At 43.8% G+C, this 15323-nt stretch overlaps 1 protein-coding gene across 2 annotated transcripts in view; it reads left to right on the forward strand.

Annotated features, from left to right (window-relative positions):
* The window catches only part of Rapgef4 (Rap guanine nucleotide exchange factor 4), a 288628-nt gene that overhangs the window by 44699 nt on the left and 228606 nt on the right, over window positions 1-15323 (forward strand). For both annotated transcript variants that reach the window (XM_046447277.2, XM_046447278.2), the window contains exon 3: window positions 1550-1638. In XM_046447277.2, the coding sequence (XP_046303233.1) occupies window positions 1550-1638 (89 nt within the window). The remainder of the gene's footprint in view (window positions 1-1549; window positions 1639-15323) is intronic.

Below are 15323 nucleotides of genomic sequence, written 5' to 3' on the forward strand. Positions count from 1 at the left end.
CCTGTACTATCTGATTGGCCTGTATTGTATCATATGCCCATGTCCAAACTATCACTGGCAGAGATAATGGGATGCCCATGATGGATTTAGAGCAATCGCAATTACCCCAGTGAGGCAAGGGGAGCAACTCCCACGCTCTGAGCACCTGGCCTATGAGGGGAGGGGAAATTTATATAAAATGTGGTTCAGTTAGCTAAGAGGGAGGGACTCACTGTGGGTGGGGAAGCAGCAGGGTCTGTCACAGCATCCTTACAGAAAATATGGAAAATCAACAAAACAATTACCTACAACCCCAATTCAGAGGTTGTTCTTAACATTTTATATGCATCCTTCAAGATGTTTCCCATGTGTACACAAAAAAAAATCACATTTGTTTTTAAAATCAATTATACATACCATTTTTAAGCATATGTGTATACATTTTAAAGACCTTTTTTTTAGTTGTAGATGGGCACAAGACCTTTATTTTATTTACTTTGTGGTGCTGAGGATGGAACCCAGTGCCCCACTCTACCACTGAGCCTCAACCCCAGCCTGTATATATTTTATTAATTACAGAAACTTCATTCTTTTGGGGCCTGAGAATTTTTATTTCTTAAGGCCATTTTCAAAATGAATTTTCCATGGTATAAAATGTGAATTTGATTGACAAATGATAATGTCTTTGGGGGCTGAGAAGTTCATGAAAGGCAGACCCTAACTCTAAAACCAGCCAGGTCCACAGGCTGCGAGCAGCGGAGTTGCAGGGAGGTCCACTGTAAATCCATCAGTCCTCATATTTAAGAAGACACTTGGTTGGTATGAGAGTTTTCAACGAGTGTTTCAGGGTTACTTTCCAAAGTGTGACCTTAACATGTATGGGAACTAAAGTTGTACCTAAATATCTAAAAATTTCCTCTCTGGGATTACAAACTCAAAGCAAAGTCAGATTCAGAAATTTTTGATGATGAGAATCATTTTCAAATGCCTAAAAGCCGTCAATTTAGAAAACAAACAAGAAAATGCACATGATGATACCTACTTTAAAATTTTCAAACAAAGCAGATTTAAAAATATTTATCAGTCTGCTTAAAAGGAGACATGCTATTCTAGAAAACACATTAATTTTAATATAGTTTTAGGAAATTGGAGTAGTGTAGTCTGTTAAGTCAAGTAACCTTGTTACTCAGTATTCCACGTAGCATCATAATTTTTCAAGAATCACAATTCAATGAGATATATTAAGATAAATTGCACAGAACATCAGTAACTTATTAGATTTAAAGGATCCTATGGCTAGGGTTGTCATCTCCTATTACAGCTGTATAAATATGGAAGAGCTCTGTTCCTAGAGTTCCACTTCACAGAATGTTGAGTGAATAGAATATAACTTTGTTGATGAGTGAGATAAAGAAAAACAAGCCATATCTGGTGGGAACAGGTACTGGAGGAGAACTAAGCTCAGTTAGATTCAAGCCATGCTTATAATAACTAGTGCAGAGCTATCAGATGATGGGACAAAACCAACCTGTACTTGATATATTTATATTTCTGTTTTTTTTTTTTTCAGTATTTCGCCAGGGTGATATTGGGACAAACTGGTATGCTGTCCTGGCAGGGTCTTTGGATGTTAAAGTATCTGAGACCAGCAGTCACCAGGTAATATATACTGTATTTATTAAAAAATAGGATTTTAAAAAAATACTCATTCCCATGTCTTTTATACCATCAGAATCACAACTTCAAATTGATTTCCTCTTCCCTGTCGTAAAGGGTTCAACTGTGTTGCCTAATGCCTACATTAAGTCACTCAACAAGCATCCACATGAATGCCTAGCATGATGTGCATAGGTGCCAGGTACTGGAACATGCAAGGCAGGGGCACGTTGCTTGTCTTCCAGAAGCTGCTGTCTCTTGGGAAATGAAGATACTTCAATTGCAAAGTGATGGCTGTGGTTGTGTGAGTGAGATGTGAGCAGGAGGGGAAAGAGTCTTCCTGGGTTTCCTCTGGGATCTCTCTTCCATCTTATTTAGTGACTTTGCTTCAACCTAGAAGTGATTCCCCTCATCAGGCTTTTAGGAGCTGCAGGGATATAGGGGACGTATGGTCAGTATAGCCCTCCTAAAATCTCTATTTCTCTGCCTTCTCTTTTCAAATGTAAGAGGGCCAATAATTTGTTTTAAAGTGCAATACCAGCTTCTTCTATGGTCCTTAGTCAGCTCTGAGGAGCGTGGCCCCCTAGTGGATAAAACTCACATTGTTTTTTTTCTTTTCACAATATTGTGAATATTTTAAATTGGACTTAGAATTAATTCTCTTACCATCTGTAGTGACCCTTGCTCCATCACTATGACATGTGGCCTAAACATATACAACCTTCCTATTTAGAACCAAGAACCTTAAATCTGAAATATATGACTCCATAAGGTCACTTTTACACATCAGTATGAAAATGTTCCATTTTTACATTTGCATATAAGGAATTCAGATAAAAACTGGGGGAAGAGAACTGGGTAATTATAAAATCAAGTAAAACCAAAAAATCATTGAAAGAGACAAATAACCTACATTCAAAGACCACGTTTAAGGCAGCATTTCCAAGCATTTTCCTTGGGTAGCACACTTCAGATGTGAACGACATTTATGTTACTAAATTGGAGTGTTGAATTTTGTAGGACTCACATGCATATTGGAGGCGTGGGCAGTCACCATCTTGGAAATGGAATGCTGTCCCACAGACTGGGTGAAGTGGGCGTTTGGCACGTGGAATACGATTTCCTGTGTTGGGCCCATGGTGGGTGCTCAGACTCTACTTAGCCTGTAGCACACTCTTCCTGTGCCTTGGCACACAGAAAGTTCCATTAGACACACCTGGAGCTTGTGCCTCCCAACTGTGACGTTGGGTCCCCTCTTCCCCTCCCTCACAGGATTTCAGAGAGGGTCAAGGTGACAGATGGTTTTGATTCTTGTAAGCTGCCTCAGTTTCCCATGGGATTGAGAACAGCTGGCACTTCTTGGCCAGTTGCCACACGTCAGGCAGTGCTGTAAGCTCTTCACAGGTCTTTATTTACTCCTTTAATTCCCACACAACCCCACTAGGGAGGACACGTTACCGTTCTCATTTTATACATGAGAAAACTAAGGCCCCAGTGGTTAAATAACTTGCCCCAAGTGACAGATCTTGGAATTGGGGGAACCAGGATTCGAACTCCAGCAGTCAGGCGCTGGACGCTTGCTCTCAGCCACAGCTCTGTATAATTTGGCTCAAAAAGAAACATGGTCAAATCCACAGCCTCCCTCTGGCTGCCTCTTGCTTCCCCTCCCTGTGCCCCTGCCTTTGGCTCTGCACCTTGGCTCTCTGCAGATGTTGGCCTATTGGGCACCCTCTGGGTGTGTCTGCTCAACGTCGCTCCTGGTGTCACCTGTGTGGACGTGCCAAAGGAAGGGGGCCTCTGGGAGAGTCATTCTCCTTGGTCCCTCCTGCTCCCCCAGTGGGTCCTGAAGAAGTCATGTTGGGGAGAGGGGAGAAGCTGAAGAGAGGAAGGTGAAGGAAGGGGGAAATGGAAGGAAGGAGAGAGAAAAGAAGAAACCCCATGGAGGAGAAATGAGGAGAGAGAAGAAGAAAACGAAGGGCTGCTGCCAGGGAGTGATCAGCAACCCTGGCACTGATGCGCTGACACAGCAGACGCTAGCAGCTGGCGTGAGATTTTGATGGTTTTAAAATAGCATGTGGTCAGAGGCTGGAGGAGTACAGCCTCGGATCAAGGATCTCTCCCAGTGTGGTCCTAGAAGACTGAGTTAGTTAACCTTTGCTGCCAGCTGTGGATTTTAAACTTTTCAAAATTTTAGTTTTGGATTATGGCTGTAGCTTTGACCTCAGTGCAGAGAACTTTCCTCTGCTGGACTGGGTTTCTCCTGGGTTGTTAGGAATTATTCTTAGCTTTATTCCAGAGCTGGCTTATTACCCCCTTTATGGACTCAATCCCACCATATCCAGCCAGAGATTTCTGGATTGATTCATATCACCAAGATGTAAGGGAGTGGAAGTATGTTGACCCTTCCCTGCTCCCACCCTCCAGAGTATAGTCGAGACAGACCGAGGGGACAGCTTTCTAGCAGCTCTGAGGGGCAGGGCATGGTTCTGGCTACATGGCAGAAAGATGCTAAGGGAATGAGCAAGACATGAACCTCCCCGCTACACCAGGCTGCTTGAAAGGGAAGAAGAGAAATGACCTATCAGCTTGTGCTGACCTTGTAATAGGCCTGGGGTTTTGCCCTACTAGTAGCAATGTGGCAAATCAGGGTAAAAAGATGGACTGATGGGTTAGCATGGCAGAGTGCGCCCTATGTCAGTGAGTGTTCTTCAGAGAAAGAAAAGGAGATAAGGAGACAGAGATGAGAGTTGAGAGAGGGAGAGGGAGAGGGAGAAAGAGAAAGACAAGACAATACAAGGGGAGCAGGTTTTAAGGAATTGATTCACATGATTATGGGGGTTGGTAAGTCTGTCAGACAAGAGATTTGGGTAAGAGCTGAGGTTTGGAGTCTTGAGTTCAAAGGCAGGAAGCTCAGGCAGAATTTCTGTGATGGTCTGGAAGCAGAATTCTATGGGGAACCTCAACGGAACCTATTTGCTCTTAAGGTCTTCTACTGATTGGATGAGGCCCACCTACCTTATAGAAAGCAATCGCCTTTATTAAAACTGTACCAATTGTGTTAATAACATATATTATTGTGTTAATAACATATATTATAACATAAATAATATTTTTATAGCAACATCTAGACTAGTATTTGACAAAACAACTGGTCCCCATCTTCTAGCTGAGTTGACAGTGAGGAGTGAAGTGGGTTTGGGTAATGGACCAGGGAGGTGGGGAGAAGTAAGGAAAGACCTGAAATTCTGACTCTTGGAGACCAGAAACTGTTGTGGATCCTCATTAAGGGCCTCAGTGTGTCTCACTGCAGTAGGGGCTCTGGGTGCACTGACTCAGTCTGCAGTCATTCCTGTGCTGTTTTATCAGTGGGTGGGAAAACACTGCTCAGCAACAGTGGGTGCAGCAGTCCTAGGCCGCAGAGTACTCAGTCAAATAAGACTTGAACTCAGGTCTGGCACCTCCCAACTGCATGTCCTTTTTGCTGTTCACATGTGAATAGAAAGTAGGAGGGGTGTGTGTGTCAGTTTTTTCACTGCTGCAACCAAGAGACCCGGCAAGAACAATTTTAGAGGAGGAAAAGCATATTGGGGGGCTTAGGGTTTCTGAGGTGTCAGTCCATAGATGGCTGACTCCATTCCCTGAGGCTTGAGATGAGGCAGAACATCATGGTGGAAGAGTGCAGTGGAGGAAAGTGGTTCAGGACATGGCATCAGGAAGCAGAGAAAAACAAAGAGACTCCCCTCACCATGGACAAAATATATACCCCAATGTCACGCCCCCATTGCTCACCTCCTCCAGCCACATCCTACCTGCCTTCAGTCACCACTCAGTTAATCCCATCAGGGGATCAATTCACTGATTAGGTTAAGGCTCTCATAACCCAATCATTTCACCTCTAAACCTTCCTGCATTGCCTCACACATGAGCTTTTGGGAGACACCTCTGATCTAAACCATAACAGGAGGTAATGATAAAAGAGCAAGAAGAAGAGTTCTAGGAGACTAAGGAAGTCTTAGTCTTATTATTTATTTTTATTTTTTCTGAAAACAATCACCCTATCTTGAGGAAAGAGAAAAAGGAGCTAACAGCTGAGGCAGGTCTTTAAGAGGGCAGAGTTGCTTGCTAGCCTGCACCTCCACTTTCTTGGAGTCCCTCCCTACATTGAGTGTCTGCCATCCTATCTGAGTCAGAAGGGAGGTAGTGACAAGTTCCCAAACTTGTCCCTGAGTTTCAGCCCCTGGGTGTGCTGGTGGCTGCTTTCTGAGGCAGAGTTAGGGGCTCAGAACAGAAATGTCCCTGGGTGCTGGAGCGCCCCCTGCAGGCAGCTGTGTGCGAAGCACTTCACAGGCAGCATGGGCCGGGGCACTCAGACATGGCTCTTCTCCCTTGAGAGCTATGATAAATCTCATTGCACAGGACAGATGTTCAATAACTTGCTCACAGTCACACAGCCATCAGGTGTGTGAACCACTTCTTTGTGATTCTGGGGCCATGTTCTTAACTATTATGGTTGTCCAGGTGCCTGCAGGAGGTGAAGCGAAAGGACCAGAGGTGAGGGCTGAGCCATTCAGAATTATGTGGGAGAAGCAGCTTTTCCATACGGCTCCTCTGGCCACCTTCGTGCTGCCAGCTCAGAGCCCACGACTCACCTACACACCCACCTCCCAGGTGCTTGTTGTACTTGCCCCTCCTCTCACCACCTTTTAGATGTGAAGACGCATGGTGAAGTGAGCATAGTCCACCCCTTCAAAGGGCTTCCAGATTAGAGAGGATAGGTCAGTGTAGGTGACAGGCAGAGAGAGTGAGGTGCGGCAGGAACAGGATAGAGGTGAAATTGTTAGAGGGATACTGATGGGATGTATGGGCATCTGGGAGAAAAGGAAGACCCTGACTTGGATGAAGAGTTCGATGGGAATGCCCTCAATAGAACAGGGAACAAACAAGGAAGAAAACCCCTCTCAGATTCGGGTATGCTATTTTTGTGCTATTCATTTATCAGCTATTATTGATTTGATGGATTTTTTTCTGAAAACAATCACCCTATTTTATACAGAAAGAGATAACTCTAGCTTTCAAGAATACACAGGACATGGCGAGAGAAAAGGGAAGTATTGGGGAATGAAGTGCAGCAAATTTTGTTCCATGCTTGTATGATTATGTCAAAGTGAACCCCAATATTATGTACAACTATATTGCACTAATAAAAAGAAGAACACATAGGACATAAAAATTCTGTTTGACTTATAAAATCATATTCCCTTCCTGCTCATTTCAATATAATATTACTTTTTCTTTTTTTCCATCCTTCATATATATGTATATTTTCTCACTAGGTTGAAAAACACAGCTTCTTCCCCTCTGTATGATTGGTTCTTCTTGAATTCTTTGTACCCTGGGATGAGGGTCACACTTATTCTTCATGGGTGATATCCTTCAAGCATGTGGCAGGAGCTCTCATCATTTACAAAGCATTTCACCTGCGTGCTTTGGTTTGCATCTCCCCAGTGGGTAGACTGAGCCGCACGTACTGTATCATGCTCGTTCACAGAGGAGTGAGTGGTCTGCTCAAGATGACACAGTGGTGAGCCTCAGAGGTAGCATCCCTCAGCCAGCCCGCTTCCCTTGCTATCAAGGATGGATGCTATCAAGCATTAATCCTTCCAGTTCCCCATTAATACCTGTCCTCACCCTCAGTCCTCTACCTAAGCTTTTAGTGGTCATTAGCCTGAGGTGTAGGCAAGTAGTCTGCCCGATATCCCAGCAGGTAAGAAGGTGGTATGGATTCACCTTTGCTCATTGAGTCACTGATGCCTAAGAGTATAACAAAGAAAGCTGTTGGTGACACATTAGAGAGAAGAATTAAAATGTTGACACTGCGGTGAGTGGTCATGTCAACCTCGGGCCTCTCCTGGGAGGGGAGGATGGAGAAAACCAGCCATGGAGCTTCTGAGAGTCAGATGGCTCACCTCAGTGTTGCACAGGGTCAGTCCCCCTGGTCAGCTGAGAAGCAAAGGTCTGCTGGTGGCGGGGGTGGGGGTGGGAGGAGACAGGAGCTGCGCCCCCGACTGCCTCCCCTGTCTGGCTCAGACGCCTCCTCTGTTGATGGTGGTATAATATCCTGCTGAACACTGGCGCCACTCTGTGGTCTCTCTGGGGCTCTTTCCAACATGGCCCAGAGCCACACCCTGGTTCTGCATCCTTTGCTTTTCCTGTGACTGAGTCCCCCAACCCCAGGCTTCAAGAGGGGACTGGAGAGGAGAGACTCTGAGAGGTTGGACTGTTTCCTGGGGAAGGAAACAGTCCAACCTCTCCGAGACTCTCCCTGAGGACCTGGGGCTACATTGTTCTCCTTTCTGTTCTTACTACTTTGAAACCAGGAGCTTACCTTAAGGAACTTTCAGAGACTTGCCAATCCTTACACAGCTCTTTCTATAAATTACATTACTCCATACAACAGTACCTCCTTCAGAGACACTGTTGGGGCTATGTGGAGTTGTCAGAAGCATCTCTCCCAGTTCCTCAGACATCCTCTGGTCTTGGCCATTCTTTTTCTACCTCAGGAAACTTAGAACGCCCAGCAAGGGGACAAGCCCACAGACCCCTTACCATTTGAAGGTCTGCCTCACCATCTGGCTCACAGGTTTCCATGTCCACTTTGGGAGGATGGGTGCTATCAAGGATTAATCATTCCAATTCCCCAGTAATACCTGTCCTCACCGTCAGTCCCCTACCTAAGCTCATCTAGGACATATATGCCTGCAGATCACCCCGAACTCTCATACACAGGTTCTTCTCCTGTCTTGGAGCTTTATTTAACTTCCATGGGCTAAATATTCTCACTCAAATGAATGGCATATTTTGTCATTAGTATTTTCATGGTTTGTGATTAGAACATTGGAGCAAGTTATAAACAACAACTTGAAAATCATAACTGAGTTTATAAACTTTTCTACATAGATAACAGCCTTCAACTCTGTGGGGAGCTTGCGGGAGTGGGGGGAGAGAGAGAGAGGAACAAAGCTCTGCTTTCCCTGCAGACAAGTGAGGGAACCTTCCTAGAACAGTAGATATTTGAACCCTAGAAATATATTTAAATTAATATTATTCAATAATATTAAATATTATTGTAAATTAAGCTTTATACTAAAATAAGTATAACAAATTTCCTGTCATATGAAAGTAGAATTTCTGAAGGCTGCTGACAGAATAGGATTTCATGATGCAAAACAGATAATGGGGCAGTTTATTAATTTATTAAAATGCATACATCTCTGTAACAGATGCTTATTTAAAGTGTTATATGTGCCTAATATGAAACACAGTGGTTAAATTTAGATCTCTTGGAATTCTCTCTGCCACTTAATTGACTATGGGTATGCACGTTACAATTATTTGTAAATTTAGGATAATAATTCTACCTTAAAAGAGTTTATGTATGTAAACCACTTAGGACAAAACTTGGGATAGAGGAAGGTTCCCGTGTTTTTTTTAATGACTATTTCAAGAAAGAGAAGTTGGTGACCTAGAGCAGAATGCTGCTGGTTGCAATGCTTGCAATGCTGCCATTCTATCACAAGAGGGCAGTGTTAGAATAGAAAAAGCAGGAAATGTACTTGGTATTGGAAACGGCAAGAAGTTTTAACAAGGTTGTTCAGCCATTTCATGGGATCAGAGAATCTGGGCTGGTCTTGGCCGAGGTCCTTACTTAACTCCATTACCTCATCTGTCACTGTAAGATGTTACTTGGCAAATCTTATCCCAGTTTTGGAGAAAGACCTCTTACTGGTTTTCTTTTTAAACTAAAATAATGTGCTTTTGTTTGCCCTCTCATCTTCACTTTTATAACAAAGACATTTTGAAACACTGCATGTTTGCTTATAAAATTCGAAGGGCAGGCATGTTTCTGCATGAAGTGGACCCCTCTATCTCTGCTGGTCTCTTTGCCTTTGCCTCTCATTCTTCTGTTCACTCATTATACTCCATTATTTTCCAACAGGGAACATCATTATTGGAAGACATTTTTTTCTGAGCACATTTCTGACTGAACACATTCAGGGAGACCATAAAACGCGAATGATGCCAGTCCACAGTGGCTGTTATAATGTCTTACTCCTTGTCTGTGCTTAGGTCATGCTCTTGGTTAGGGACTGATTTGGGGATTTCTTTAGCATCTTGCAAGATGCATCATTATTTAGTTTTGTTGCCAGTTTGGGTGGATGCCAAATGCTGGACAGATGGGCTCACCACTGAAGTGGGGCTGGCCTCCTGTGTTGGTCATCCAAGAACCAACGCCAGCCCTTGTGCCTTGAGCCTTTCCCAGACAGCTTGCCTGATCCCTTTAAGCTGTGTCTAACCCTTACTGATCCCAGGGAAGTGCTCAATGGTGACAGACCTCGGCTCTGCTGTTTTTTAGAAAACACATTTGCCTTTCTGCTTGGCAATAAATCCTTTTGACAGCACAAGTCATCTAATGTCTTGACACATTCTGAGATTTGATTCCACTGAGTTTTATTATTTAAAAGAACTCAGTAAATTCTAGTACAAAAGTCAAGCTCATGAACTAAATCCAGGTGTTCCTTTACTTAATGACAACAATGGCCCATGGTCCTAAAGTGAAAATTGTAAAAATATTTGCTTTCTAAGCCGGGCATGGTGGCTCATTCCTGTAATCCCAGCAGCCCCGGAGGCTGAGGCAGGAGGATCGTGAGTTCGAAGCTAGTCTCAGTAAAAATGAGGTGTTAAGCAACTCAGTGAGACCCTATCTTGAAATAAAATACAAAATAGGGCTGGGGATGTGGCTTAGTGGCTAAGTGCCCCTGAGTTCAATCCCTGGTACAAAAAAAAAAAAAAATTGCTTTCTAGAATTGGTTTCTGGATCTAAACATTTAAAGAACTGATTTGTTCCTCAGTGTTAACCCACCATGTATCCAAAACAATAAATCCACCATGAGACAATGACTTCTTCCTGAGTCATTGATATAGAAGTGAGTTAAATATGAAACATTAAAGGATCTGATACTCCTTGAAGCTTAGGACATTTAAAAAAAAATCTTGAAGTACTTATCACAGAGAATTCTTATGTCTATTTTATTGACTATAAGCTACTTTAAATTTCATCAGAACGTCTGTGGCTTGTGTTAGCTGGATTTCAGTTGATGCTTATAGACATGATTTGCAAGGCACAAGTCACTTAGCTTGGACAACAGTCTTAATTACCAGTGACATGTAACCACTGACTTTCTTAACATCATTTCCATTTTCGTACTGTACCTGTGTTTACAATGAAACAAACAAATAAAATGTCTCAGATGGGAATGCGTGCTCTAAGAAAACTCAGTATACCGTAATTCAGACGTACAAAGCAGATAAATTAAGGGGTGATTAGTTGCAGTACAAAAGGATTCTTTGATTTACAGCAGGATTGTCAGAAGGGTTCCTTTGAATACAAGCTCCCCCAGAGAGCTCAAGTGTTTTGCAGATCATTCAAACCACTTGACATCCAGACTGGGGGACAGAGAAACTTGGAATTTAAGTGTTGAAAGCCATCATTAGGTGAAGGTTAATACAAAGTGAATATAGAGATTCTCTGTGATTTAAATAAAAGCAAGAAATATTTGCTTTTTTAGAGACATGGAAAACCTATACATGCATGTAAATATAATTTAGAAGTAATAATTTCTGTTATTTATAGAGCATGTACTATGTGCCAGGAACCAGCTAGGACTCTGTATATTGTTTTATTTCTTTTTATTCCTGCTAATAATTTTATAAAAAAGATAATGCCTGCCTATTTCACAAGTAAGGATATTGAGGCTCTGGGGAGGAGAGCATTTTGCCCAAAGCCATGGGATAGTAATTGGCAGACCTGAGTTTGGGTCTAGATGTGCCAAGGCCCCTTCTTTTTAATTCTGCTGGCCCAGGGGGCTCTCCCCTAAGCACTGAGTGTCTGCCTCTGGGTCCCTCCTTTGCCTGATCCTGCCCTCCACCTTCTGCTAGGGCAGGCCTTGTTGACCTTTGATTTACCCAGTACCAATGTGTGTGAATGGAGGTAGGCGGACCCTGCCAAGACACTGCTCATGACTTCATTTGGTTCCAAGCTGGGTGGAAGATGAGAGCCTGGAAATAGGGGTCTGCTCGTGGTGGAGGTGCGCAGGGCTAGAGGGTGAGTTCAGGCATTGCTGAGCAGGAGGCCGAAGGAAGCAGACAGGTAGGTCAGACTCCCCAGTTAGTGTAGTGGAGGCTGAGGCAGGCAGGACTTTGGTGATGGGGAGGGAGCCAGGAAGCAGGCCCCATGGAGTAGTCTGCGGCCCAGCAGGCTGAGAGGAATGGAAGGATCCAGAGAGGAACTGGGTCCAGCAAGGCTGTCAGAACTCCCACTTTGGGATGGATTGGGAGTACCAGGTTACTAAGGCTGAGTCTCAGAAGGAAAGAAACCCAGTGTTTCCTGCTCAGGAAGGAACTCCATTATTCCAACTGGGTCACAGGGTCAGAGTTGGAAAAGCTGAAATGTGGGTTCTGTTCTTAGTTCCCCACTTATGACTTCTGTAATTTCTCCTAATGGTTAGAGATTGGGGCCCCAGCCTGGGAAGGCTTTTATCCACTGGGAGGGTCAAATGGATCCAATACTGGAATTGAAGGATTAAGGAGAACAGGGCTAAATGTTTCCCATTTCCCTGATGATTGTTCATTGAACAGATAGGTTGGTGATTGAGCAAAGAACCTATGGATAAAATTAACACCGTAGCTGATGTTACCTCTGAGCGTTGGCAAACTGAGAAGTATGTGTGGGTAAGTGAGGGGACTGACTAGTTGCTGGTCTTTGCTCCTTTTCTTACTGGGCCTGGTTTTGGGCAAGTTATTGAACATCCTAGAGTCTGATTTTGCCTAACCTATAAAACAGCAAAACTAATACTGACACTGCAGGATTTTCTTAAGAGTATAGGTTGAGCATCCAGAATCCAAATCCTAAAATGTTTCAGAATTTGGGACATTTAGGAATTGGGATTCTACTACTGACCTTGTGTGACAGTTTGCAGTCAGAATGTGGTTCAGTGTTTATAAACTTTGTTTCATGCGAAAAATTATCAATTCTATTGTGTAAAATTACTTTCAGCCTATATATTCAATGCATGTATGAAACAGAAATGAGTTCTTTGTTTAGATTTGGCCCCTAATCCCAAGTCTGCTCATGAAGTATGCACATATTTCAGAACCTGAAGAAATAGGAAATCTGCATCACTCTGGCCCCAAGCATTTCAGATAAGGGATGCCCAACCCGGATTGCCAGTAAGAAGGTCCACAATTTATTAAGCATTTATTTTGGGCCAGGCACTGTGCAAAACAGTTTAAATACAGGAGCTCATTTAACTATCTTGAGGAGTAAAGAGGCACCATGGTTAAGACACATGGCACCACATTCCACTTGTATGCATGCAGGAGGACCTGTACATGCTGCACGGCAGGACGAGTACCATGAAGCATCAGTGGGTGATTAAGGAAGGAGGTCTGTGATTTTTGAGGGAGGATAAGGAGTGATCAAGTGGACAGAGTTAAGGATAGCTGGATCAGACCAGAGGAAGAAACCAAATGACATGTTATAGGCCATATATATATATATATATATATTTTTTTTTTTTTTGAAAACCCATCACTCCTAGTTCTATAGTGGAAATGACCTTGGGAGGCCAAACTTGTTTCCCTGATACAATGAAGTCTTCCCAGGTGTCCCCTGAGGGAGGCTGCACTTAGGCTGTGTCTGATGAAGGCAGTAAATGGTACTCTGGTCTCAGTCCCTGTCACAGAAATCTCTCTGAGAATGCTGGTTTGGTTCAGCACCTCCCCCCGAGGTCTCAGTGCAGTTTGGGACCCACAGCCATCTTGGCTAACTACCCTCTTATTTGAAGTTTCCCAGAAGCAGCTTTGGAGACAAGGATTGAGCTGAAAGTAGTTTTTTGGAGACAGGGGTGTGGCAAGGGATTGGGGGGAGTGTACAAGGGAGGAAGGAAAGCCGGCTGTGTGTTATAAGCGTGTTTCCTCAGTGGGCAATGGGTTTGCTCCTTCAGGGGACCTGTGAAGAACTCAGCAGGGCAGGGAAGCTGCGGAGTTAATCCCCACTGCCTTGCCTCTGTGCAGGAGGGCGCCCCTTCCAGGTGCTGGCTGGCTGGCACTCTGCTCTCAGGCAGAGCTGTGAAGTAGACTTTCAAGGCGGGACCCCGTAGGCATGTATGGAACTGTCCAGAAAGCTACAAAAGACTTCTGGGGTGGAGTTGGGGGATGGCAGCATCTGTGAAATCCACCGTCAACCTTGAACATTCAGATTTTTAAATTTCCACTTCCCATTTGAAAGTCCTCAAAAATAAATCACCACCTTGCAAGATAGAACATCCCTGCACTGTTGTTCCAGATTCCCTGGGTTGGCGCTGGTTGCTTTCTTTGGTGTCACTGAAAACATTTTCTTTCAGATGGTCTCTCTGAACATTAATCCACAAACGAGCAGAAAATACAAATGTTCTTCTGAATAGTCCCTATTAAATAAGTATTGAGATGTGAGCAGACCTCTGGAGTATGTGTAAGCTTAAAAGAAGTCACCCCGCTACATTCAGCCACAGATCCTTTCAGCAACAGGCGAGGGCAGGCATCAAGCACACCTGCAGATTCTGACCTGTAGGGATTGTTCAGCGTGCACACGAGAGGAGTGCTCCTTCCACCCGGGCTCCCTTCATCCTGCTCACGTGTGTCCTGCCTTCCAGCCTGCGTACTGAGCAACGTACACTAGTTCTGCTAAATGAGAGAACATTCGAATGTGAATATCTTTATTTGATAATTTCTTTCTAAAGCACATGCAAGACCCTGCGTGGGACTGCATTGTAAATAGCACCAAGCAGCCATGGACTACAAGGACAGTCGCTAATCTTTAGAGTGAAAATGTTTCCTAGCTCTTTCAGCTTTTCCCTGTGGCCACTTGTCCCAGTGCCCAACCCACACGTCCCCAATCCATTCTAGTTTCTAAGTAAATTTGTCCTACACATGCTCTGAATCCACTGTTAAGTTTGAATTTGCAAATAATATATCTTTTTGGAGAGGTTTTTCCATCCTCATTTCAAGATCATATCTTATATTTGTTTTGTTGTTGTTGGTTTGTTTAGCAGGACTCAAGAGCAGCCCAGAGCCTCCACTATGTTAGGCAAGTGCTCTACCACTGAGCTGCACCCCCAGTCCTAGACCATATCTTGTAATCTGTGGCTCCCTATGCTTAAATTTGAGTGGATTGAGTGTGAAGGAGGAGACAGGAAAAGACTGACCCCATGCTCAGTTCTGGTAGGAGAGCTTGGGTTCCTGAGCAAATGAATCACAGTGGCTATGTTCCAATGGGCGTGGGCCTCTTGTTCCTTAAGGGACATGATGAAATGCTGTGAGCGGTGCAGTTGGAAATGCTGTCATGACTAAATTTTGTTATACATGATAAAGTCTGGGTAAGTTCAGTCCTTCAGAGAAATTCCCAGAATGAGTTCCATTTTGTGCACTCATGGTAGCGATATTGGCTGGTGTGAGTTTCCTAGCATGTCTTTCTTTGTGTAGCATTTGGTGACAAACTACATGTATCAGGGATGAGAGGTAGGAAAAGAGAAGACTGGTTGATCCATCTACTCTACAACTAGCTCACGAAGAACTGAAATTGTCATCTTTCT

Source organism: Marmota monax, unplaced genomic scaffold (genome assembly GCF_021218885.2).
Source record: "Marmota monax isolate L192 unplaced genomic scaffold, Marmota_monax_Labrador192_F-V1.1 WCK01_AAM20220418_F8-fsc00007, whole genome shotgun sequence".
Taxonomy (NCBI): Eukaryota; Metazoa; Chordata; class Mammalia; order Rodentia; family Sciuridae; genus Marmota; species Marmota monax.